At 42.0% G+C, this 27,988-nt stretch overlaps 2 protein-coding genes across 2 annotated transcripts; both read right to left on the bottom strand.

The window, feature by feature from the left end:
* Positions 1-76: 76 nt before the first annotated feature.
* Positions 77-8,613, bottom strand: ATG14 (autophagy related 14). The gene is made up of 10 exons (XM_053474669.1): positions 8,348-8,613; positions 5,452-5,514; positions 4,654-4,696; positions 4,057-4,138; positions 3,052-3,289; positions 2,383-2,612; positions 2,175-2,292; positions 1,730-1,820; positions 1,413-1,498; positions 77-1,130 (listed from the first exon to the last, which is right to left on the bottom strand). Exons 1-10 carry the CDS (start codon positions 8,578-8,580, stop codon positions 824-826), a joined length of 1,491 nt encoding a protein of 496 aa, XP_053330644.1. The 5' UTR covers positions 8,581-8,613; the 3' UTR covers positions 77-823.
* A 1,694-nt stretch (positions 8,614-10,307) lies between these two features.
* Positions 10,308-18,245, bottom strand: TBPL2 (TATA-box binding protein like 2). Its single transcript, XM_053475506.1, has 7 exons — positions 18,195-18,245; positions 13,045-13,448; positions 12,561-12,648; positions 12,367-12,458; positions 11,331-11,498; positions 10,973-11,067; positions 10,308-10,457 (listed from the first exon to the last, which is right to left on the bottom strand). Exons 1-7 carry the CDS (start codon positions 18,243-18,245, stop codon positions 10,378-10,380), a joined length of 978 nt encoding a protein of 325 aa, XP_053331481.1. The 3' UTR covers positions 10,308-10,377.
* Positions 18,246-27,988: the final 9,743 nt, after the last annotated feature.

Genomic DNA, 27,988 nt, shown 5'->3' with positions numbered 1-27,988 from the left:
CTTAGTCATTAATGTGAGTCTCCCTTAGATTGTGTGAGCCAGCATTGTGTTATACAGGCAGTGCTTAAAATGAATATTCGTTAAAAATGCAAACTGTTTATTAACAGACAAATATTGAAATGAATAGATTTAAAACAAAATAAGGTGGGCATTGCCTCGAAATTAACAGTTTACGGATCTGTTTTTTTTTGAGGCAGGTTTAATGGATGGTGTTACCTGCAGCTCGCTAGCTTCAATGGCATGCAGTCGCAAGCAGCAGTGTATTAAAAGTGCCGTAAAGACTGCTCAGTCGTATTAACCCTTCACTTGTCTGATAATGCAAAGACTTAAGCTCAGGAAGCTTGCTTTTGTGACTTGGCTGCTAGTGCTTAAGTAAGATGGTAAGGTGAACAGCAATTGCACTGTCTTCATAAAACCGCTACAGTATCTCCTCTTAACAGGTCCCGTCTTTAAAACAAATACCAGTGTGCACGTGCAGAAATCACTGTAGTATGGGGGGCTCTAACAACCACAATTAACTTAGTAGCCAACTTGCTATTTAATCCTGGGAAGATGGCAGGGCTCTCAAATTAGATTACAATGTCCAGGTTACAGCTTCAGTCCTATTATCTGTAGAAGGCGGCTCTCCTCGCCCTAGACGGTGTGGTGAAATACCAATATTGCTCACGTACAGTTTGAGGAATTACTGTGTGATGCTTCTGAAATACATTAAAAGGCAGCAGTAACCACCTTCCCATGCCTATTTTGTATATAAAGATTTATTCTTTAACTCAGAGAACATTTATAGCTTAGTATGCATAAAATGGTATATCAGTAGTAAGTATTAACGATGCCCAGTGTATGCCTTAAACCAGGAGGTGACAGAAGCTGCAGCGGAGGAGATCATGCCCCCGGCGCTACTGTTTGCAATGGGCTGAGACAAGAGTGTGCTCTCGCTCTCCATCAGTTCCACAGGTTGGGAAGGAATATCACAAAACTTAGGACTTGGCAGATTCTCCCAGTCGGTCCCTAAATCAGTCTCTTCGTCGCTTATATGCTCATCTCCGCTTTCATCTGTCTCACCAGGTCCACTGGGATCTACAAACTCCATGGAATCTTCCAGCTCTGCACTGACTTCGAATGGACCGGACCTGCAACCAGCATTACAAGTCTTGAATGTACAAAAAAAAGACCTTTAAATATGCATGCATGGCATGTGCCAGACACCATACTTTCCTATTTTTCTTTCTGAAATATTATGAGGCACGCATACAGGCCAGCCACCTGTTTATTACTAAATTATACATTTCTGCCCCAGAAAAAAAGACAAGTGAAATATGTTACTATATACACAATACTGCCGATTGCCACATCTAAATATAACAGCCCTTACACAGACAAAGTGGAAATGACATGAGCCGCGACACTCTTACCTGCCCAGGTTTGTACTGTCCGCACTAACCAAATACATCAGATTCCTGAGTGTATGCAGGGGATGGAGGAGATCCAAATCCACGTGCTGCAGAGGAAAGAAGTAAAGTCCTTGTCAATACCGTTCAAGCCAAGGTACCTGCTAGCAGAGGATTAGACAGGCAGTCCTACCCCATCTGGTGGTAAGTAAATTACAGCTTGCGGGGCCCAATAACCGGACCCTCCTGACGGACAAAGGGCCATTCTGCTATTGCTTGTTATGCTATAGTTTTAAATCATAAAACACACCTTTTACTAACGAGCTGAACGAGAGACATACCTGAGAAAAACAGAGATAGAGGATGTTGGAGTTCAGTTTATTCACAGAGCGGTTAAACTTCCACCTGTTTGGATTCTCGCCACAAAACTCGCTAATAAGGAAACAAAACACCCCAGAATTATATTATACCCCAATCAGATACTAGTGGAATATGACGTAAAGGTACGGTAAAGAGGCTTATAGAATCCTGACCCAGAGAACATATTTTACTATCTCCACTCTATTCAGTAATATGATTACTTAGGTACGAGTTCTTCCTCTTCAGCAATATTTTACCTGGTCCAAGAAGAGAACGCAATAAAAACACTTTTGGCTATCGCAATGTGTAGATTTAGAAAAAGAAGACTATTGGTGTTTTATAGCGTATGAGATACTCTGTAGGGAATGGGATTTTTTCAGCTGCCGTGGCCACATTCCCCAAACTAAACCAGATCAAGTTATTTACCTAGTATGAAGTTTTCTTGGAAGGTTCACGTTTAATATATGCGACAACGTGTTGACAAGCTGAGTTGCATAGCATAATGCAGCACTTATTGTATAAGCAGGATTATTGTGCTCCATATCTACACACAAGAAAAAAAAAAAACATTTTATTGGTCCACACAGAAGACCTGTGTCAAACAATGAAGATGTCAGACATTAAATAGCATTACCAGGTCCTTGCGTTGTTTTCTTTTCTTCTACCCAGTTGTAATAAGCAGAGTAGTCACCGTTATTGGGCAGAGTGATCCACGGACCAGCAATACTAATGCTGGTGTCTCCGTTGTGGTCATCACAGACCCATCGTCCTGACAGGTATGTGGTTCTCCTGGCCTCGGCCAGTTTGCTCACAGTGCTAGAGGTCATTGCGTTATCCATGTCGGATACACCATCTGCAGGATCTCTGGGTTAAAAAAAATAAAATACAAAAGTAGCGATTCATTTTAACAAAGGATAGCCCAAAACAACAAAGCTGCCATGATGTCTGAAGAGAGAGAGACTGGTAGAAGCCAACTGTTACAGACGGCTGACATATGCAAGATCTCCGTGACTTTAAACTCCATTAGGAAGTGTAAAGGGAGCGGAGTAGAGTCAATGTCAACACTCCAGGTCACATACGTGGGATTTATTTGCACTATGCCGATTTTCTAGCAATGCTGAATGGAATATACGTGCATGTATGGTCCAATTATCTACGCATCAACGGTTCATTCCAAAATACGAGCTTAAGCCGCTTCTAGGACCCTGATGTTACAGCTTTACATCAGCCCTATGAGCTTGGGAACAAGGAATCTGTATTTATACAGATTTACACAAAGTGAAACCGTCTAAAACTAGGTTACCTGGTGACATTTTTGACCTCTCCAATGGGGAAGATAACTGATGTTAGCTCCAGAATGTGCGATCTCCGTAGAGTGGCCAGCTCCCCGTGTCTACTCGTCAGCACACTTTTCCTTTTCTCCACCACATCGCTGAGTTTGCAGGTCCGTCTCTGAATTTTCTCCTTTTTCTCCTGATGCCACTGAGCTCTCCGATAAAGCTTTTGGTTTTCTTCTTTGAACTTAAGAAGCAGCTCTGAATCTTTACATTAAACAAAAAGAAATCAAATACCGTTCAATAAAACAACTCATGGTCAAGACTTGTGGCTCCAGTAGATTAGGATATGTGTATCCAACCCAAGGTTCTCTAGCTGCAGCCCAACTGTACATTATGCACTTTTTTTTTTTTTTTTTTTTAAACATGACCCCTATGCTCTGCTGGACATTTCAATGTGATATACTCAGCAGGGCGGTCTATCCCCATCCTATTTACCAAAACATTGTCCTGTTAAAAACCCTAGCGTGCCACAAGAGTGATCGCATGACTTCAATGACTGCAAATGGGTACAGTTACAGATGCTGAAGTAAAACATTTAGCCAAAACACAATGATCTCCCCCTCAACACAGATCAACTTTTTAGTAGATCTTATGAGGGCAAACTAAATATTTATTAGGGGTGATCTTTGCCCAGTTCACTGGGGTTTGTCCACTAAATGAAGTTTGTAGGAGAGTTGTAGTTTCAGCTTTTTCAATTATTCATTATGCAGGGCCAATACTGGTGAGCTTCTATAGCAGGAACTAACTTTTAGCACAACTCAATGTGTAAGGAGACTGAAGAAATATCGCTACTTCATATATACATATACAATACATTATACAGGGCAAGCCAGGCTTTACCTGCAATAAAAGCTTATTGGGGATGGCCCTTCATAATGTATACTGACATCAAGGAATTAAAAGCACAATTTAGTGAATAAATCCCAACCTGGTGCTTTCACCATAATGCTCTGTCCAACCCCTTTACCTACTCTTTGTAATCTCCTCCTTTCCATTCCATATGCTTTGCTTCAGTTGCTCAATCCTCATTTTACAAGACATTATCTTCCATTTCTGTGGTAGAAGGGACAAAAAATGTTTATTTATAAAGCACTGAGATATGGGCATTAAACAGAGTGGAGCATATGATGATGAACACTCAATCGGGGGAAGCAAGGACTGGGTTACATCCCAAGTGCTAGTAGTATCCCTTTACTGTAGGTCAGGGGTGCCCAACCTGCGTGCCCCCAGCTGCTGAAGGACTACATCTCCCATACTCCTCAGCCAGCCCATGAAAGAGCATTGTGGGAGATGTAGTCCTGAAGCAGCTGGAGGGCCACATGTTGGACACCCCTGCTGTAGGAACTAACTGATGCAAAGATTTGTAGAATGATCGTGTCAACCAATGCACGATATACCTACCAGCTTGGTACACAAACTCACAAACAGCATGAATGTCAAATTAATCGTAGGCAATAGAACGAGAGTTACGTGCGAAGCAGGAAAGAGTGTATAAACTACCCAAATATATCGAAAACCCCATATTATATATATACTGCATATAAGAAATATTTAAAAAGGACACTTACCAGCTCATCAGCAATCAACTTTCCTTCTATAGCTTTTGCAACTCTATGTTAAAATAAGAAAGAAAAAATTGTTATACAGCTTTTTGTTCCTGTTAATTGCATTCCCTCGTATACAAGGCAAATAAAGTAAAGCAGATCTATTTTATTCTTTCATCGGAAGCACTAATCACATAAAAGACAGAACATGTTAAGAAGCTCGTGTGGCTCCAACCTATTTCCGCCTACTTTTGTGTCATGTAACAAATTGTGAATGAAGCAAAATGTACTCGATGAAAGTTCTTTCTAGGAGGGGATCGGGCAGTAGGGGGAATCCTGTTTATACTGTTGGATTTAGTGTTAGATTTGGGCATAGTATGTGGAACAGCGCCGATAGGGAAAACAGGTAGACCATATCATGAAGCAAATATAGGAGTTTCTTTAAATATCATAACCAAGTCACTGCAGGCATGTAAGTGAATGTACTGCATGTCAATGTGTTTCATGTTTCGTACTGCGTGGTTCATTAAACATTTTATGAATGGTTACTTCTACCGTCTAACATACCTGGCTCGTCAAGATCAGAACACCAACTGCATCATTACTTTCTGCATCAGATTCGATTTACATTGTTTCAGACTATATTGGATTAAAGCTGGAAACTAGCCATGTGGCTTTCAGAATGCAGATGATGTTCTAATCCGGTATCCATCTTGCCCAATGTGACCCCTGTGGATACTAACATCCAGTATTCATTTGTTGTTATAATGATTTATTTGGCTCCCATGAAACACAAATGAAAACGGACGGCATGTTGCTTACTGTTTCTGGAAGTCCATCTGTGTCTCCCTCAGGTGGATTAATCTTTCCTTCTTGTCTGCAAACCTGGAACAGATCAAACCCTGGTTAGTTACACAGAGTCTCTACAGATCCAACCTTTCATCGGGCAGACATTTTTGTTGGGATAATGAGGAAGAAGTAGAAGCGGATCCACCGTTACAACCAAACAATATAGTAGCCCAAAGCTCTGGCAGTAAAAGCTCAGAAGGCTTCTCTAAACCACCAAACCGCTTACCTCTAGCGACTCTCTGACTACTGAATCCATGGCAGCGGTACGAGTCCCATATATTACAAACACACAACTAGACAGAAATGTTATCTTGAAATAGGAGAGAGAAGGCATTTGACTAAAGGTCTTCTGATATTTTTTATCCCAAGCGTTCATTTTGGCCTTGTCTTATGTGTGGCATAGCCTTATGCCTATGTCATGCACGGTTAAATCTCCTATAAGGTAGTTCCACCCATCTACCACCATCAGCGAAGTAAAACTTTAAATTCAGGCTTCCAAAAACAGCCGGCACTCCTACAAATGCTTTTGTCATGGGTATTTATACTTAGTTTCTGGAACCTAAGTAACACTGCCACACAGGCTCCTCAGCCACACAGGCTCCTCAGCCACACAGGCTCCTCAGCCACACAGGCTCCTCAGCCACACAGGCTCCTCAGCCACACATGATTCCATGACAAGGCTCGGGAAGTCATGGATGCTCATAGGGCCGTTACTGAAAGGTCTATGCGCTTGCTGATGAATAATGAAGCGAAATAAACGAGCAGTACGACCATATAACCTTCCAATTAAGGTTTCTGGAACTGTCTTTTACATGGATACCAACAGCTAACAGAAGCGCACAGGCCGTCTATTAAACTATATCACTCGGACCATAATCCAGGCCGCCATAGTCCGATTAGTGAAAGGCAGCTGCTATACTGATTGCGTATTTGAAACGTTCTATAAACTTGGAAACAGAATTCTCATTTTTCTCATAGAAAAAAGAACAGTAAGGGTTAAATAACCAATACCCAGTAGAAATAAACTAATTATTTCACATAAATTAAAAAAAAAAACTAACGTTACAGTGTCGTAATTATAGCAAAAAGTTTTTTTTAGTGGACGTCCGGATTAATGCTGGACCTGTTTTAACTAGATGTACATAGATGGAGACACTGTCGAGATCAGTGTTCTGCACTTAGTTCCAGCGCATCATAAACATAATAATATGTATGTTTAAATAAACATGTGTGTCTTTAAATAAACTCAATTGAGCCGATCATAGAACAGGACAACCCTGGGTTCAATCCCGATCCCCGCTGCAAGATGCAATGCAGAGGTTACATTACTGATCCCAGAAATCGCAGGAAATATCTTAAAATATATAATTCCGATCCATAAAATTAAGACAAGGAGTAACAGGAGACTTGGATGGGGGAGGGGGATTACAAACCTTAGTCTGCCCCAGAGGGGTATATATATTTACTCATGACATGCCAAACTCTTTATATGAAACATATTTTGTTTACATGTCTAAAGTATAAATATCATAAATACTTCACAATAGCTAAACACGTATCATTTATATAAAGGACATTTCTCAATGTTTGTTATACTAGGGAGGGAAGCAGGAAATAGTGATGTCATGGAATGAGGTCTAGCAGGATAAAAGCAACAAGGTTCTTAATCATTAACGCGCACATCACTTCCTGCCTCGGCTGGCAAAACAAACTGCCAAGAACAACAGAAACATTCAAGTGTCACCAGCCAGCCATTACAGAGTAACCACACAGACACACTTACACACACGTTGCCCGTGAGCCACACAAACACTCCGGACAGCGCAATAAGGCAAATCTGTTCTTCAAAAGGGTCTCCAGCCATCATCTGTACTTTAATGCACATATAGCGAAGAATCCCACCCACACACAGTTGTCCCTTTGCCCACTACCCGCAAATTGTCCTGATATTTGCTGGAAGTGTCTGCTGACAGCCGGTTAACGTGGTTTGACCGGAAAGCGTGAGCTTCTGTGCACCGTATGTGGACTACAGAGTGCATTGGAACATATTTTATTCTGCTGCTAGGCCTGGCACCTACACGCTAGTCAGTACAGAACATACACCATCATCCAAAAGAGGGACCCTCGCTAATGACATGGAATTAAATGGAGTGGAGCTGCACGTGTGTGAGTTATAATTAACGAGCGCCGTTCTCAGCACAGTATTAACATTTATATAGCTTATATAACAACAATTCACGCAGCGCTTCTTACAGGCCGTCCATTCAAAGGGGTGCGAGAAAACCAGAACTGACCGACTAAAAGGAACGCATACATTAAAAGGGCCTGGCTCGCAAGCTTAGGAGTATAAAGTTGGTGTGTGTGTGCGTGTCAGCGCACATGTATGTGTGTGCATGTGTGTCAGCATGCATATGCGTATGTGTTTGCGCGTGTCGTTACGTGTTTAATTTCTTTGTTTACAAATATAACAGCATGCGCACAACTAAAACAGCACTCAGATCTCAATCAGGGACACAAATCATCTTTATATCCCGACTATCTCAGTATGCAAAGACGAAATGTATATATGAATGGTATCCGGTGATCATACTAAATAATTGTTTGCTATACACCTATGAGCAAATATCCTAAACCCCCCCCCTTATTTACAAACATTCTAGCTCATTTGTTTTTGACGTCACTAACATTTGGCGATGTCCGGCACAGGCTCTGACGTCATAGCAGTGGTTACGGGTGACGAGAGGAGACGCGCGCTGAAACCCGATGCGTTTGCAGAGATTACAGAGCATCGGAGGCCCTTCGGCTGCTGCCGGACTACAAGTCCCATCAGCTGCCAGACCTCACCAGGCACGATCCCTCCTCGGATTACCTTTCAGTGTCCCGCCCGTCAAAGAAGACAAAGTCCCCGCTCTGGACGCACTTGGCGCAGGTCAGCCTGCGGCGGGTTGTGTTACACAGCGGGCACCGCTCCACGGCCACATACAGCCCCTCGGCGTCATCTACCGAATCCACTAGCTCGGTGCCCCGCCGGGGGCTCCCGTTGCCCCCGCTGACAGCTAGCTCATGCCAGGTCCGGGTTCCTTTTCCACTGGGAGACGCCATGACAGCTTCTTCTCACCGGCTGTCACGTGGGATTTTGTTTTTAAAGAAATGCACGTCGGGAAAGGGAGGCGTGGCCACACCTGCTGCTGGAGAGCGCGGGCAGCGACAGACGTGACTCCGGTAATAAGCTAAAAGGCCTGCCTCACGTTTGCCTTCAAAATGACTAAACGCGCCCCATTTCAGTCAGTAACGTCCTTCTGGGGATGTCTAGCCCCTTCCGAAGGAGAAATTAAACTTTAATAGAGGGATTTGTGGTTTGTAATAACATGAGTCATGTGTTGTCACTGAGGGCAGGATTCACGCGTAATGTGCCTACAAGTACATATTAAAATACATTATATATATATATACACATATATCCATAATGTCCCATGCTGCCAGGGGAAAGTGGACACGTTATTGCCTGTGTACGGTTGATGGGGCGGGCAATAATTCTGTGATGGCATTAACATCGCAACCATGTGGAAAGTATTTCTCACTATCAATAACAATGCCATGGCGGCAGCAGCGGTAACTCCTAGCCATTTGAAAAATGTGTATTCTTGTTTTTGTCAGCTAGAACACAAGGAGGATCAAGGCGGGGGTTAAAAGCCGCACAGCGAGGAGTGTACATGTAGGAAGCCTAAACTTTTTGGGGCCAAGGATAATGGCGCATGAACTGTATTTGGGATCTGACAACGGCCCCAGCTGCACCTCTTTCTATACATATCTACCCTAACATCCCCCCTATGCATCCCTCCTAAGGATCAATGCCTAGGGACCACGTTATACCAGTGTGCTCTGGATTCATGTGGCAGATGTCCTAACCAACAAAAATAAATGTTCCAAGGTCATACAGTAACCCAAAGCTTTTCTCACAGATTCCGTCAGTCCTCCCCAAAATGTATTTTCTATAGACACGTTATAGATTCAAAATACCCATCAATATATGTATCCATCCACTGGAAGGCAGTAACTAAATATTGTACAAAATACCCATTCAAGCATTTGTCCCTAGCTCAGGAGACCATATCCCATGCAGGGGGTTACCATTTCACATCGCACTACTGCTTACAAGTGTATTTAGTGAAGGAAACATCAGAAGGTTTTGTCTCTCATGCACACACACAAACATACGTTATATACACCACTCAGGCATCCATAGCAATACAGAACATTCCTTTTCTAATCCTGAGCTGCCACCTTCTGGGGAAACATTTAGTAACGCTTTTACTGGGTTGCATTGTTTAAAGTTACCTCTTCACATAAGTGGTGACGCATCTTCTTCTAACAGTTTCACAAAAGCTCACCCAACTCTGGAAAAGGACCTGCAATGAATTAGTTGGTTTTAGAATTTCCTAGCGAATGGCCCAAATTATACAATTTTGCTCATAGGCTGAATGGGGATTTGGAGCACGACGTGTACACGTAGATCCTAAATGTGGTGGCGATGTTTGGTAAGATAACCTTCAGGGGAGCACCTTAGAGTCCCACTGCATGGAATTCCCGCCTTCTCAGGAGGTAAGACAAGTTAAGAAACTTGAGCTGCCTACAATCACATTTCCCACGGATCCTCAACATGGTCTAAGCCTAAGGAACAGTAGAGGCAGGCAACGTTTAGCTGCTAAGTTGGACCCTGGCAAAGTTTTTTGCTTTAGAATGAATCGTATATTGTGCCGGCAACTACGTTTAGTACATAATCAAGTCCTTTGACTGTGTTTAACAGATGTACTTTATTTTATAAAATATTTATGTATATACAAAACAAAAATAAGACCAAGTCTTTCTTTTTCTTTTTTTTTTTTTAAGGGAGGGAAATTATGCTGTTTTCTTAAAACCTTTAAGAATAGGATATATGTTTTCGAAAGCTTCGTAAATTTCAGACCGTTCTTTAGCACCTACAAGAGAAAATACAACTTTAAAATATGAACAGAACAACCGTTTACAAATAAAAATAATTATGCTCCCTTACTCTTTTTATATGTAATGGTTTTTTAGGTGGAAAAACCAGGAAAAATACTTAATTTTGTTCACATAAATTTAAAAAAAAAAAATATATATATATATATATATATATATATATATATATAACCACCACAAGTAGCACATCCAATACCACAAGTGTCTTTAAAAGTTTGGTACGGCAGAACCAGGTCCTTAAAGACCATTTTTTGGTGGGAAGGGTGGGCTGTGCATCTGTACATCCCAGTGTATTTGTTTGGAATCTACAATTAAATTTCAGGGATTTCACGCATATCAAAATATATGCATTTATGTCCCCCCTGAAGACAAACAGTTTAATGAATTGCCTAATAATTTCCTTGGTAGGCATAGTTTATATATAGTTCACAGTCCATATATAAATATATATCTACATGTCCTCTAATTAACATCAGAGATAAATGCACTTTACCGGTCAATACGACTTTTCCAGAGACAAATATAAGTAGCACGATCCTTGGTTTCACCATCCTATATATGAGGCCTGGGAACAGTTCTGGTTCATAACTGTTTGAAGAGAGAGGACAGTGTGAAGTGCCACTATAGCGCTATACATTTTCAGACAACCCAAAAGTATTAATGTACATTGCCCCATGCAGTCTCAAATAGTAGATGTTTACACTTTCAAAACTCCAAACGCAGCATTAGAAACAATTTGTGCCAAAAATGTGCCTCATTCGTATTGTTTCTGGCTGGAGGGCCCCTTTAATCTTTTACCTAAACAGAAAAGCAATTCTTTTCGATTATTATTCAAGGGAAATAACATTCACCTGCTAAACTGTTGATGAGTTAATACCAGGCCCTCAAGCCTGATTGGGAACCTCACATCACAGCTCCCCACCATATTCTGGATTTTGAAGTCAAGGAATTTTGCCGGGAAGCCAAGTTTCTGTACGACCCGTGCATATTTTCTTGCTGCCAGCCGTGACTGTTCTTCACTAAAGTATAGTCATAAAAGCAATATATAGAGAGATAGTATGAATACACAGTGTATGGGATTATAAGCACTTTGGACAAGGTTGCCCCTGTCAATGTAAGTATAGCTTTATGAAAAAGTTATTACCATCATTCCCTCAGCAGACTTTAGCTGTCTAATGCTCTAAATTAAAAAAAAAATAACTGGATGGCTCAGAATCCTCCAGCACTTTAAACACAAGGTTTAGGTGGCTCTTTTTCTTCCAGACAGAGACATCTCTGGGGACATATGAAATCAGGATCATCCAGGACAAGTCAAGCCTTACAAACCATACCAGTCAAAACGACATCATTAGGGACATTTCCTCCCTGGATATTCATATTTTTCTAGGAGTTCAATGTTTGAGTGTGTATTTTAGCATGCGTGTGAACATGACTGTGTATTAGCATGAATATGCATGTGTGTTTGAAGGTGTGTGTCAATGTACGTATGTTTGTAGCATAAGTGTGTGTTAATCTGAGTGTGTAAAATGTGCACCAGTGTGTATGTTACAGGGAGGGGACAAGGGGCCATTTGCCTTTGCCTGACCGCTGGGCCAAAACGTGTCAGCCCTCCCCTGGGCCCCAACTGCCCCTCTCCATATGTATGATGTGATCGGAGCAGCAAAGCCTCTACATATGCCTAGCATCACCATTGCCTCGCTCCTATCTGGAGCTGAAAAGGGAGTAGTCCTGTTTAGGCTACAAAGTTCTCAAGTATGAGTGTTCTGCACTATAAAGGACACAATATGGTGGCAGAGTATGTGGTGGAAGCATCCATGATGATGATGATGATGATGTGAAGCAGCGGTGCATCAGTGGCTACATGTTTATCCAAAACTAACTACTTACCTTTTTGCCCCTGTGCACACCATCTTTCCGGAGCTGAAAATGAGCGCTGTTGTTCTCGGTTCTCTGATTCTCATTATTACTGCAGCAAACCTCTATAGAAAGTGTGAAATACAGCTCACCATCATCATTTAAATGTCACACGGTTTTGTGTGTGTCAAGTTAAAAATAATAAAGCATATACCAAGAAATCTCACCTTTGGATTATATTCTGCATTTCTAGCATGCAATGCAATTTTCTTCAAATCGAGCTTACAAGCCAAATTTACAGTAGACACAATATTTCTAAAAGGAAGAACATTAAAAACAATGGACAGGCTGAGTAGACCTTTACTGTATACCCCACCCAGGGTGGCTGGTGACGGGTCTGGCAGAAAGTGTTGTGTGCAAAAAGTAGTCTAAGCAAATTGTTTAAGATTTGGCCTACATAATAGGTTTTGTAGGCAGGGTATAGCACTGCTGGCATTATATCTACATCACTAAGATTTTCACAGATTTTTAAAATATTATATTATAAAATATTAAATAAAGGACACCATTTGAGCATGATGCTATATTCAGGTGATCCTCAGTCCCATTTTGCCATTCACAAGTTTTTGTTTTTTTTTATTTCGAAATGGTCAATTTAGTCATTGTCATAAGAAGGCAATATCTTGGACAACTTCTGATATAGATACTCACTGCAACTGAGGGACTATGCCAGAGATTTCCGCTACTGGGGTCACTGGTGTCATTGGAGTCATAGGTGTGATTGGCATTGGACACAAACCGGAGGCATCCTGAGAATTGTCTCTGCATTCTGATGGGGTGCAAGGCTGAGATAGACCAGATTCGTTTAGGCAAATTCCACTGTCTGCCTCTCTAGACTGAGTTGGGTATTGCTGTCCATGTATCTCACTCCTGTCTTCAGTGTCTTGATTGAGGTCATCAGGCAGAAAGCTGAGGTCTACAGATGAAAAGTCTGTGGAAAGCTCTTTAGACTGGTCAAGAGGACACGTATAGGACGTTCCATGCATAGGCGGCACATTTAGATCATCATATGCCGTCATAGGGGTGTATATATTAGGTGTGGATGAAAGGACATCCTAAAAATTAAAAAGCAGTTAAAAAAAAGAAAAACTAAAATATATTGACATGTGTAAGACAAATGAACACATCACATTGGCTTTACTGCGGGGCACATGTATAAACTGCACATCACAAAGCTATAACATAATAATTAAGATTCTGTATCAGCCAATACTTTGTCAACAGAAATGCAATGGCAGGAGAGGCAGAGGGGCCCCAATGAACACTGTTCTGCTAAATCAGACGTACTTCGCCTGGAGTGTCTGTGCCACGAGAAACACTGCCTCCATTCACTAGGACGCCACCTGGGTAGGGAGCTTTGTCTTTCGCCAATTCATTGTTCTACGGTCTATAATCCCCATTGCTTACTAACATGTGGTAATACCAAACATGTCTTACAACATTCATATACAATAATGCCAACCCTATGGTTTCTGGTAGCAGAACATCACACTAGCCTGGCACCCTTGGCGGCTTATACAGCAGGGCCAAGGACATCTTAGAATGTCCACACAATGTAAGTTTGCATCACAATTCTGTACACAGAAAGTTTATAGCGCACAAAAAAGGCATGTATTGCTCATATTTGTATTGTCTACTCAGGTTTTTGCAAATCAATCTATTACTAAAGGGGGGATCTACTGTCGCTGATGGCCTCACTAAGGAAGAATAGTACTGTGTAAGAACTTTCTAATGTAATCTTAATTTTGGGTATTTGTTTTCTTTAAATTAACAGTTTCCCATAGTTTTAACTGTATTCTCCATATACTTGGAGGACATAGGTGTAAACTTCCTTTGTATCGCATAAGGGATGCTGGAGAGAGCGACAGCGATTAATGAATGCGCACAATAATGCATACATAATGTATTATTGATTCATGGTCTATCCTCTAGGCGGCACAAAGCAGGGAGGGAAAGCGTTGTGTGTACAGTTTGTACAATAGTTGTTCACTAGAGGGCAATTGAGATGCTGTGTGTGTAATTTTTACTTATGTTTTAAAAAAGGAGCATTTTTGCCTGCACCATGTTTTGAATAGCATATGGGTCAGCACATAAATGCACAGCATTCCTATAGTACTAAGGTGGAAAATGGTCCATAAAGCAAGTGGTTCATTAAAGCAAGAGTTTGCAGAAGAGCTGCAGTTTCAGCTCACCGAGATTACTATGCATTATGAAGGACAGACCCCCCACGAGCTTCTCCTGCAAAAGGTGCGTGTTGGCCCTGTATAATGCCTATTTAAGTCAGTTATAATTCTTAAAATGTAAATTTAATAGACCTGTGCATTTAATTTGTAGGAATCTACCAAAATGGGGAGGGGTCCCCAACGAACAAACAAAAACAAAGCAAAGCGCTCAGAATTTTCATCTATATTTCCTTTTTTTTCCCGCTCACCCTCATTCATACTCTCGTTCTCTTTCACACTTTCACATGTGGACATGGCCTTCCACAGTCCAAGCCTGATATGCTTTGCATACTAAGTTCAACATGATAAACACAGTAAACTGGCATAGTCCACAGTGATATTAAACACTAAAAACAAGCCCACTCATAGGAGTCTCTACAGATGGGAAAGGGAGGGCAGTTGCCCCCCACCAGGCTATTCTTTTTCCCCTTCCCCAGGTGTTCTAATGCAGGGCAAAAGGGACAGCTGCCCTGGGCCCGTCATTCCTGGGGGCCATAGCAGCTGCTCCTTGAGCCTGCAACAACCACGGTTGTGGGGGTCTCAACTACAGCTGAGCCCTCCAACCCCTGTGATCACTTCCACACAGGCCTTCAGCTAACCTCTGTGTTGCTCACACGCTGCCTGAGCTATGTCTTTTATACCGCCCAATGGAAGCAGGAACCCAGCAAAGTCACGTTACATGACTCTGCTGTGTTCCTACTTCCCATGGGCGGTGAAAGAGACGTTGCTTACACAGTGCATGGGCAGCACAGAAAATAAAGGGGTATGCGTAAATAAGTATGCATGAATGAAGAGTATGTATAAGTGTGTGATAGCATGGATATGGATGTGTAAGTGGGGGCAAAGATGGCACAGTTTGGCTGTTTTGGGGAAAAGATGTGTGCCAGGGCTGGCCTTTGGGGTGTGCGACCTGTGAGTTTCATCTGCATTTTAGGGTTTTCATGCATTATTTATTTGATCTATACCTTCCTGTAATGCTATGTTTCATTTATTTATTTAACCTATACCAGCAAATACAGGGTTTGTATGTCTTATTCTGCTGATCTATACCCACAATGCTGTGTTTCTATGTGTTTGTTTGATCTATACTGGAACTACATGAGGGAGGAAAAGAGGTGTAGCACAGTTGTGAACAGAGCCAGTTTTAGGTGTTCAAGCAACCTGTGCGTGCCACCCCCGTAGGTGGAGGGTACAAAGTGTCTCTGGTAATGATGGGGGTGGCACGCACAGGGTCTCTGTTCACGACCCGCACGTCGGTTTTCGGGTCACTTGCCAGACCCGCACCATTTGTTTGCTATGGGATCATAGCATGTGTGGCATGAGGACATCTAATGCATAATCACATTAGGGTCAGAAGGAGGGAGGACTGCATTGACTGCGACAGTCTGCTTCTAATCTGTAGAGTCAATGCGACAGGTACTTTTGTTGTTTGTGGGGTTCTTTTGGTGTTGGGTCAAAGTTTTGACTGTGCCCCCCTATATATTGTTCCTAGAGTCGCCACTGAATCCACTTAAAAACAGAATTGCATGAGTTTTTTTTTGTTTGTTTTTTATTATACAGTCAATGTAGCGCATCAGTGATGATTTTTTCTGATCTGTTTTCATCACAAGCTGTATGAACATCCATGAACCAAGAAGTCTTCTTTTCCTGGACGTTATGAGAGTCATGCTATTTACAGTATATCAGGCCCGGACTGGACCGCACCGCACCAAACAGCTCCAGTGATTTAAACCGTATGAAAGAATTAGACAGCATTATAGCGCTTGAAACTTTAAGATCACACAATGCAGCAGACAGAACTCCCATAAAAGGGTGGAGCCTCTGGACACACCCTTTCCCCCAAGTGGAGGAATGGGGTAGATGATGTGCCCTGAGGCTCCGCCCTTATGCCCGAAGTTCACTGGGAGACCAGAATAATAAAGAAAGAAGTGTTTCTGCATCTCTGTTTCTCCAGGAATCTAACTATTATTCTGGCTTCTCTTTGGACTTCTGCAAAAGGCTGGAGCCACAAGGGAACAGCCTCTCCCCTTTTTCTGGAAGTTCACCTGGAGGCCAAGTCCGGTTGCCCACAGAGTACAGGAAGAAGAAAGAAGTCTTTTAAAGTAGCGAAGGAAGGCAGAAGAAAGAAGATGTCAGAGAAGAAGGGGAGCCGTGCAGCAAGGAGACAGGGACATGGAAAAGGTCAGCCAAGATGATAGGGAGACATACAGAGTGTGAGGGCGAGTGACAACAAATTTCATTTCTGAATGTACAAAGCCCTCCAATTTTCGTCCAAACCGGAAAGGCAGGAAACAAAAAATGGGTCCACCCGTCATGGTGTCATACCCTCACGAAGGAAGAATACTTATTAAAGCACTCCAATACTCTGAGAATGGTCCTCAAAAAAAAAAATATTAATGTGTCTTGAATTTTAAAAAAAAAATCCCAACAGGCATAGGTTTTATGTTTTATTTTGGAAGTTACATGTCCGAAATGTTCAAATTTTATTTTGTGAGGCCCGTGTCTCATTTGGGACTGTTTAGCAGCCCGCCAGCGTAAAGTACCCCCACAAAAGTATATATTGGAGAGAAGACAAGCCAGGATACTTCACTAGGAGCATTTGGACACTTACACAACCATTTGGTCTCCCATCTCTGGCAAAGGGAGCCATAGCATTAATATAGGGTTAAATGGTAATACACTATACAAATACAGTTTAGATAAAGCAAAAACATTTTCACAAGTATGCCAGCCATTTGCTTTTCTTGTGCACCCGCTTTTGTGGGTGCCACAACTCCCATCGGGATTTATTGATTTTATTTGCAGATTTGTATGTGACGGGAGAGTGGCTGGCTGTGGCATAATGTCTGATCCCTGCATAATAGCAGGGATCAGAAAGGTTTTTTTTTGTTTTTTTTTGTTTTTTTTTTTAATGTGCCAGCCAGCTGATCTATTGTTAGTTGGCACTTTTATTTTTTTCCTTTCGCTATGAATTATACAGAGCGCCTGCATATAACCGCTCCCATTCTATCAGTCGCAGGCAGCGATGTTACCAGCAGGGTTTTTACTATAAACCAAGTATAACATAATTCTGTAACATTTAGGAGAATTGAGAAATTGGCCAGGGATATAATGCCATCATTTTTATGGCATTATATAAAGTTTATCACATATAAGCAGCTTTTAGGGGACACTTCAAAAGAAAAAAAAAAAGATCCAGGTGGCTTGTTTGATCACCTACGGTCTCTTTAATTACAATAAAATGGTATTTATGCATCACTGCCAACTACTGAAGAAAAATGCACGGTATTTAATAAAACACCTTCCTTAAATTTGGAAGCACATGATGTACATATACGTGTGTATGAGATACCAGTGTATCGTCTGATATCTATATTCATCTATATTCCAGCACTAACTTGCACCAGGATTTACACAAATCTTTTTTTACCCTGATTCAGAAAACAAGCCGGAGTAACCAGAACTAACCAGGGCCCCTGACCCATGCATCTAGCACCCCTTTGCTCTATACATACACGCTTCATGTGCCCTCAGTTACAGGAGGGTATAGGGGACCCTGGAATATAAACATGAGGTTACCTCAACTTCACATTGATCTAAGTATCTCTCCAGAGAGGATTCACCATCCATGTTGGGTGTTTTCCAAACTCCAGTAGAAGTTTCTGGCACTGAGTTAATTACCCACAATACATCACTTTAGCCAAGAACTCAAAGAGCCAAGGCTTGCTGCCCCCTTTCCACCATTAACTCCTGGTTCCAGACACATGATGTTACCCCATAGCTCCAAATGGTCAAAGAGGGATACCTATGTTTCAGGGGGTGTGGCTAGGGGTGGGGCTTTGCACAATTATATTTGTAGCCAGTAAGGCCGTTAGACGAAGAATTAATTTTATACACACAATTTAATTTATAAACACATTTCCTGCTATTTGTAACCACATTGTTGTAACTTTTAGGGCTGTGGAATCGTGGGATACACTCACACCCAACAAACATTTTTAGACGATAGAAATGATGGGCATTGGGGAGGAAAAATTGAGTTTCCGTTTAGGGACACTTGGGAGGCATGCTGCTCTAAAATCACATATGCTGTCTCCTAAAAGTTACAAGATTTCATGATCGATCCGTCATGGACACGTTTCTCTTAAGTGGCCCTGTTCATGGTTGAAATATGAACAGTCTCCCCATAAATGATGCTTGAAAATGTAATTTGTGCAAAATGTTACTTTTTCTTCATATGATCAGTCTTCAAAACTGATGAAAACATACATTTTGTTAATCATAAAAGTAAAGCCGCTGCATGTTGCCTCTAGGCTGCGACATCACATCCGCAGGTGTCCAAAATACAAAGTAACTCTGAGGGCAACAGAATCTTCCAGCTGATACATAGTTGATCAAAGTAACATGTTTTAATTAGAAATTTAACATAATCAAGCAATCCCAGAGTAAACTTACTGAGCAACAACACTTTACAAATAATGTCGAATTTGCTTTAATTTAGGCACAAATGCTATAATACCAACATTATTTTCAAAAATACAGAAAAATCCTGTTTCTCACTTTGTTTTCTTAATAACCTCTTTAAGCATTGTGGAGCTCCCGTGCAAACATTTAACTGGTGTTTTATATGGAAAACTGCAATAAATTTAACCCTCTGATGGCTTTCAGATGTTTTTTTCTCTTTGATTACAATTCACTTCTACGCCAAAGCCAATCAGGAAGCATATCTATGTAAACTGTGCCAAATGGCAGAATTATTCCGTGATACCCAGACTCCATCCTAAATTTAGGATATCTCTGCTCAAGACTATTAATCCAAACAATTAGCCAATCATTGCCACACCTGTGTCCAAGTAATGGCATAGATGTTGCATTGTGTTGTTGGCAATGAAAGCCCTGACACTTTAAAGCGAGACTCCAGCCTCTAAAAAAAGACTCCTCTGGTCATGCGCAGAAAGCACCTTCATTGATTCTATTGATCAGTGGCACAAAACAGGACAAAAAGTCCTTTTTTCCTCAAAGTAACAGATTTTATTTTTATGGGTTGAAGAAAGGACTCTTGATAAAGGGGTAAAATGTGTGTATTATACCTGAGATTTTATGGTACAAACAGTACAGATTAGCACTATAATAAATAATTATACACAATGTGTGTCATCCACAATGATCGCTGTCTATACTTGGTGATCATCATCAGCGCTTTCTGGAATGCTTTCAATTTGGCTTCCCAGCAATGCCATACAGACATGGATCACAAGGGATGCAGACGGCGGGGGGCTCCTCATAATCTCCTGTTCCTGGTGGTCTAGTAGGTAAGGTGGGCACCCGCACACATCTCTTCTTCTGTTGTATGATGGGCCTCCTGCTTATAGATGCCATAGGATCCTGGCATTTGCACCAACAGGGATAATTCCGTGAAGGCAATGGTGTAGATCTTCCTGCTCCCTCCTAGGGCACCTGGGGCAGATCGACCCTAGACTACCTGCCATGCATGAGAATATAGTTCTACAAGTTGTAACTTGGTTCCTTGCTATTAAGTTCCTGCTTGGGTTTTATTAATCTGTTTCGAGTGCCAGTTTATTCTGTCTGCATAAACCCACAGCAAAAAATGCTATGGCTGTACAGCTTGATCTTTGGCTTTTGCCAAAAGAAAGAGGGAGAACAGGTAGGAAATATTGTTTGAGGAGCAGGAGCATAAAAAGACCATTGGGGAGAAACCATGAAAGGCAGAAAGGGCATAGAGGGGGTAAGAAAATAGAGTGGGGAGGAGGGCTTGGAGTTCTAAGCATGCTAAAGTATGGACTACCAGTCCCAGTAGGCTAATCCATATGGCCCTTTATATGTTCTCTAATGTCAAACTAAAGAAAAAAAATATGTAGGCAAATGAGAAACCCCTCTGGCTAAATACAGCAAGTTATTTCATGCTGGAATGCTCTAATTTCCAGGTGTGAATAGTGAGAGGCTAATGAAAGAACTGATTTCATAAAAAAAGAAAGCTAATTAATGGGTTTTCAATCCCCATGTAATTAAAAAGTTCATATTAACATACTTGTTCAAACCATACACATTATGCAGTTATAAGACTGCTAGAAACTGGGAATGGGTAAGATTCCCGCTGACTCCATTTCTACCACCAGTATAAATCCATGAATGTTTTTATAAAAAATGTATACAGCAAAGTGGAACTCACACCATTTTTATCACTAGTATCAGATTAAAATTTTGTTTCTAGTCTTAAGGACATTATTAGCCGTTAGTATGTGTATTCTGTTATCTCAGACGAGTCCACTAGACAAACACCCTGACTCCTTATCATAATGTCCGTGGTAAACAATAGAACGACTCAGTCTTAATCGCATAGCTTAACACTCTGACTAATGAACGTCAATGTAGGAACAGACTTTGCCAGAAAGAGTCAGCTCGGTGTGGTGGTTGAGCAGAGAAAGTCACCCAAAATATCACATGACTGACAACAATGGCTGCCTCCATGTCTGCAGTCAGAGTAAGTTTATTGGAACAAGATGAGCTAAGACCAGGTTTTTGTCAATGTCGACCTACGTTACTGTATTTTAATTTCCAGGAGGAAAATATTTTTCCATGGGACTTTCCTGTAGTTCCTTTAATATTATTTTCTATGATCTATCCAGTATTTTTGGGGACATTGAATGGGTACTATTGAATGCTGTATACTGTGGTCTTTGCTGTCGGCTGCTCTCTCTGTGAATGAAGCTTTCTGATCTGCTGTCCTCTGCGTCACTCAGCACTCTCATATTAGGATATGACTCCTCAGGCCACCTGTTGTTGGATGTTCCTGCAGTGTTAGTCTTTACGCATGTTATTCATATCTCCGTCTTTACTCGTTGGGAGCCAAATAGTGTGTTCACGTACATGGTAGGATAAAGACCAGTTTAGACGGTGTTATTTTTAATGTCTTTACTGCATTTATTGCTAAAGTATGACCTCCCCAGTTGCTTTAAGTCTTGCTTTCATTATTGACGACAGGTTACCAAAGACATAGCATTAAACAGAAAATTCCATGGACGTTTTTTATTCCTTAGTGCTTTGTTCAATTACAAAATGAGACTTGTCCTTTTTCTCCTTCCTTGTCTGCCTTTACTAAAAGCAGGAAGTGTACTTAAGTACACTTCCTGCTCATATGATGTAGTTCTCCTGTCGATTTCAATGGGAGCCACGCTACAATCAAAAGTAAACGGAGGAACCACTCGCATGCTAGCTGAACACAGCATAAGCACTATTGGCTGCTGCTGCTCTAATTGCTTTGAAAGGGAGCTCCATCAACTTCAAGAGTAGTTCTACCGTGTGTACTTAAGTACATTTCCTGCTGCAGTAAATATCTTGATTTGTCTAGCGAGTGGCAGGGGGAATATGGCAAAAATCCAATTTCTGACTCCAATAGCTATATGGGCAGAGGCGCAGATGGCGGCAGAGGCGCAGATGTCTGGCTCACTCAATACTATACCGTAAGTAACAAAGGGACCATGGAGGGAAGAGCTGATTTGGGAACCAAATGCTCCACCTCCCGCGGCAGCAATGCTATAAAGGCTTTAAGCTAATAAGCCACAGACACATGTAAGAAAATACCTGGGTTCTTCCTGCACTTCTGTCATCTTCTCTTGTGAATCTCTGGTGTGCAGACCATCTGCCTGTTTTCAGTTCTTTTAAGAACAAAAGATGCGCAATTCACTACCTACAAGGTTTGTCCAATAGATACTATAACATATAGGCTGGATGATGTTTAGTAAAGAAGACAATACAGGGAAATGATTGTATTTAAGGGCATGATTAGTTAAAATGTGTTGATGAGATATCAGATTTTGGATTCAAGAAGGAACGTTTCCCCTTTTTGAGGCACGGATGGAAATGGCTTCAAAGTGTGTGGTGGGGATTCACCTGCTTCTGGATCAACACGAGAGCTGAACTTGCTGGACTTGGGTCTTTTTCACAACCTAAATTACTGTTACTGTGTTGTAGGAGCTATATATTAGTATATAACATATACTAATTCTACAGCCCAGTGGCACAGTGATGTGTATAAACAGCAGAAGACGTGTTTATAAACAGAATTGTATAATAAGAATACATTATTCTTCTAAATACCCTGATCAACTAAAATAAATAGTTCCCAATGGGTCAGAGTCATAAAAAAAAACCAGATAAAAAGGTTTCTGTAAAACCCTGCCCCAGCTAGTAAGATATATATATATGATGCTTCAGTGCAGGTAATGGAGCTATGTGTACATTCTTTCTTTCTATAACACAATATGCTTTGGGATTGGTAACACTTTGATGGGGGATTCGGTGCCATCACCACCATTGGTTTCTAGGAGCTGCTTTCACACACAGAGCGTTTTTTTGTAACAGGAGTCGGCAGGACGCGTCTGGCCATCTTATTTTAGGCCATCGCTCGGTATTGCATAATTGGCAAGGCCCTTCCTAAAAGCAGCTCAGACGTTAACCCTGGAACGATCCTGCTCAATAGCAGCACTGCATACCTAAAAGTCCCAATGTAGCTGAGGGTCAATCCTGACGGTGAGATATATTCCGTTAGGGACAGTCGGCACATACCTAGGGAAAGTGGCCTACCACCGACTAGATTGTAAGCTCGCAAGAGCAGGGCCATCTTCTGCTTTTGTATCAGTTTATTATTTTGTATGACGTTAAATTATTCCACCGATTGTTACAGCGCTACGGAATATGCTGGTGCCATATAGATACATGTAATGTAATGTGGCCTATTCGGGCCTAGGCTGATAGCTCTGTAATGCCTCTGCTTACTCACTGATCTCTCCAAATGGCCAATTGTGCTGGCAGAGCCCTCCATATTTTTCTTCCTTGCCGCACTTCCTTTATAAGTGGGGTGTTGGTGTATGATGTCATATCCTGACATCCAGTAGAACGGACAGTGGCGTGGAGGGGCAACCTGTGGGGCTGTTACAGGGTAGTGTAGCCTGGTGCTTAGCAAGGTCACATGACCATGCATTCGAAGAGCGGTAGACAGTGTGTACGCATGCATGCCTGGGGGCACTCATTGGCTTGAAATCTGTAATGGATTGCGGGTGATCGTGTCAGTTTCCCACAGCTGCACATACATTGTGCCACTGATATAGTTTGTCTTCTATAATAGCTATATTGTAATAAAATACATGTATGCAATAAGAAAGTATATAACATTTATATGTCAAATTACCTCAAATCTACGTGACACAGGTGTAACTGTAATATTCAAAATGTCGGTAATTCGAGACTATAAAATATCCCTTTAACATCATCCATCCATCTATCCCTCTATCTATTTCCTTCTATCAATCCATTCATCCATATCTATCTATCTCTCTCTCTCTCTTTCTTCTTTGGGGGTCTCCATAACATTGCGTCGGCGGGGGGGGGGGGCAGAGGAGGCCATGCACCCCTACATCATGTGCCCCCCAAATGAAGTGAGAATGGGGGAGAGGGGGGTAGATAGTGAGAAGGCGGGAGAGGGATAGATAGTGAGACAAAGGGGGAGAGAGGTAGATAGTGAGAAAAGGTGGGACAGGGTAGAAAGTAAAAAAGGAGGGTAGAAAGAATATAGAAATAAATAATGAGTGAGAGACGGAATGAATGAATGCGTGGATGCATTGTGTGAATGAATTACCGTATTTGCTCGATTATAAGACGAGGTTTTTTTCAGAGCAAATGCTCTGAAAAATACCCCTCGTCTTCTAATCGGGGTCGTCTTCTAATCAGACCTCAAATAGAGGTCTGATTAGGAGACTAAGATCCAGATCCCCCGCACCGCTGCAGGGGACCTGGATCCTCCTGTCTCACCCGACCCCCCCCCCATACACACACTTACCGGTGCTTCCTGCTTTGTTGCCGGGGCAGCGGGTTGACGTCTACGCGATGCGCGTAGACAACGTCCGCTGCAGCCGGAAGGAGGTGTGGCTAGCAGCGGGGGTTGTCTGCGTCCGTCGCATAGACCTTCCCCGACTGTCAGAGTCGGGGAAAGTATACGCGACGGACGCATACAAACCCCCGCTGCTAGCCACACCTCCTTCCGGCTGCAGCAGAAGGCGACGTCAACCCGCTGCCCCGGCTGGAAGCACCGGTAAGAGAGGGGGGAGAGCGGGGGAAGGGGGGTGAGAGAGAGAGGGGGGGGTGAGAGAGAGAGGGGGGGGGTGAGAGAGAGAGGGGGGGGTGAGAGAGAGAGGGGGGGTGAGAGAGAGAGAGAGAGAGAGAGAGAGGAGAGAGGAGAGAGAGAGAGAGAGAGAGAGAGAGAGAGAGTGTGTTAGTTAAATGGGGTTATAGGGTGTGTGTGTGTTAAATGGGGGCATAGGGCATTTCTGGAGTGGCGTTAAGGGGGCATTTAATAGAGCACTCTGCCTCCTGAAATGCCTTATACCTCCCTATATGCCACTCTGCCCCATAATATGCCTTTTAACCCCCTAAATGGCAGAGTGGCATATAGGGGTATAAGGCATTTCTGGAGGCAGAGTGCTCTATACAATGCCTTTTAACTCCCTTAATGCCACTCTGCCTCCTGAAATGCCTTATACCTCCCTATGTGCCACTCTGCCCCATAATATGCATTTTAACCCCCTAAATGCCAGAATGGGATATAGGGGTATAAGGCATTTCTGGAGGCAGAGTGGCACATAGGGGGTCAAAAGGCATACCATGGGGCACAGTGGCATATAGAGGGTTAAGAGGCATATCATGGGCCACAGTGCCATATTGGAGTGGCAAGCCTGGGGGCAGATGTGCGTAACTGGGGGACAGTTTGGAAAATACAAGAAATAAAAACAAAAGAAATCTTTTTCTCAATCATAGCTTTTATTAAAAAAAAGAGTTTACATGAATTAACATTTACTGGTAAAACTTTTTTCCTTTGGGGTCGTCTTATATTCAGGCTTTTTCTTTTTTTCCTAAGTTAATATTCAGATTTTGGGGGGTCGTCTTATAATCAGGGTCGTCTTATAATCGAGCAAATACGGTAATGTGTGAATGGGTGAGAGAATAAAAGAATGTGTGGGTGAATTGTGTGAATGAGTGAGTATGAATGTGTGGATGAATTGTGTGAATCAGTGAGAGAATTAATTAATTCATGTATGGATGAATTGTGTGAATGAGTGATAGTATGAATGAATTAATGTGTGGATAAATTGTGTGAATGAGTGAGAGTATGTATTAACGTGTGGATGAATTGTGTGAATGAGAGAAAATTAATGAATTTGTGAAAATGCATTCATGAATATGTGTAAATAATTTGTGTGAATGAATTCTGTGAATGAAAGTGTAAATTAGTGAGTGACTATAAACGTGTTTGTGTGTATCATAGATGTATCATTGATTTGTGAAGGCAAAGATGGCACAAGCAGGGTGTTTATGGGACAAAGGTGGCACAGGGCGGGCTGTTTGGGGTCAAAGATGTCGTACGCTGGGCTTTTTGGGGACAAAGTTGACTCGTGCTGGGCTGTTTGGGGACAAAGATGGCATGTCCTATGTGTGTGATTTGGGTGCTGGTCAGGTTCTATGTGGGCAGTGTGGACGCCAAGGCTGGCCTTTGGGGTGTGCAACCTGTGAGCTATGCCTGTAATTTAGGTTTTTTTATCTATACCTTTTAATGCTTAGTTTTTCCTGTGAATTCCAGTTGATCTATACCTGCAAAGCTGGGTTTTTATGTTATTCTGTTGATCTATACCTGCTATGCTATGTTTCCATACATTATTCATGTATACCTGCAAATAAAAGGTTTGTATGTCTTATTCAGTTGATCAATACCTGCAGTGCCGTTTCTATGTGTTTATTTGATCTATACCTTCAGTGCTGAGTTTACATGTGATTTGCAGTTGATCTATACCTACAATGCTGGGTTTGTGTGTTTTGTTCATCTAGACTTGCAATGCTTGTTTCCATACGTTATTTATGTATACCTGCAAATATAGGGTTTTTATGTCTTATTCATTTGATCTATACATGCACGTGCTGTTTACATGAGTTCATATGATATATACCTGAACTACAGGGAGTAAAGAGTGGTATGGCTTAGTGAATGAGGAGACAAAGGGACTCTGGGGATGATTACGGGGGAGAGGACCTCTCAATGTCATGGTAGGGTCAGAAAGACTCTCACAGTCTTCCCCTAGTCTATGGTCAATGTGTCAGATATTTTCTGGTGTGGTAGCGGAGGGAGTGATTACATGCTAGAGGGTGTGAAGCGGGGCCCAAAGAAATGCTTTCCTGGGGTCCAATATTTTCAATATAAAATATATTAGCAGCAGGGTCTAATATTTATATATATCTGCAGCAGGGACTAATATTAAAGAATGAAAAATAACTACCAGTTTAGCTGTTATTTTGAAATCATATTTCAATCACGGTCTTTAATTCAAAGAGATAAGTACATATTATGTAGTTAAAAATGCATGTCTAATGCATATACCGTATTTGCTCAATTATAAGACGACCCCCCAAAATTTGAATATTAATTTAGGAAAAAAAGAAAAAGCCTGAATATAAGACTACCCTATACATATAAACATGTAAACTATTTTTTTTCATATTAAATAAAAACTGTGATTGAGAAAAATGCATTTTTTGTTTTTATTTCCTTTCAGTTGCCAACCTGACCCCCAGTTATGCACATCTGCTCCCCAGATATGCCTTATACCCCCCTATATGCCACTCCACTTCCCTGATATGCCACTCTGTTCCCCTCATATGCCTTATACCCCTTATATGTCACTCTGCCCCCTGATATGCCTTATCCCCGCTACATGTGCCTCACGACTTACCGATGCATCCATTGACTTGACCCCGCGCTCCAGACTACCTGGTGTCAAGTGGAGGCAGCCGGTAAACGTCTGCGTGATGCGTGCAGACAACCTCCTCTGCTATTAGGGACTTCCAAGACTGAGCACCATAAGGTCACATCACGCCGGTGCTCCGCGACAGAAGCCCTGAAGGAAGTATCAGGTAGCGGCAGAGGTTGTCTGCGCGCTGACAACCTCCGCTGCTGTCGGCTGGTACGAGCGCCGGGGCTTTTATGATGGAGCAGCGGAAGGTCATGTGACGCCGGTGCTCCGTCATAGAAGCCGGGGCAGAAGTGCCGCCAGCAGGGGAAGTTGTCTGCATGCAGACGTTCACCGGCTGCCAGAGAGAAGGATCCAGGTACCCTGCACCACTCTGCGGGATCTGGATCTTAGTCTTGTAGTCAGACCTCTATTTTTCAAAGCATTTGCTCTGGAAAACCGTCTTATAATCGAGCATATATTATATATATATATATATATATATATATATATATATATATATATAGTGCATATGTATCGATTTATAATTGCCCACCCCTCTACTTGCCGCCTGTCACCCCA

Source organism: Spea bombifrons, chromosome 9 (assembly GCF_027358695.1).
Source record: "Spea bombifrons isolate aSpeBom1 chromosome 9, aSpeBom1.2.pri, whole genome shotgun sequence".
NCBI lineage: Eukaryota > Metazoa > Chordata > Amphibia > Anura > Pelobatidae > Spea > Spea bombifrons.
Note: the sequence above shows the minus strand (reverse complement) of the source record. Positions and strands in the feature narration are given on the sequence as shown.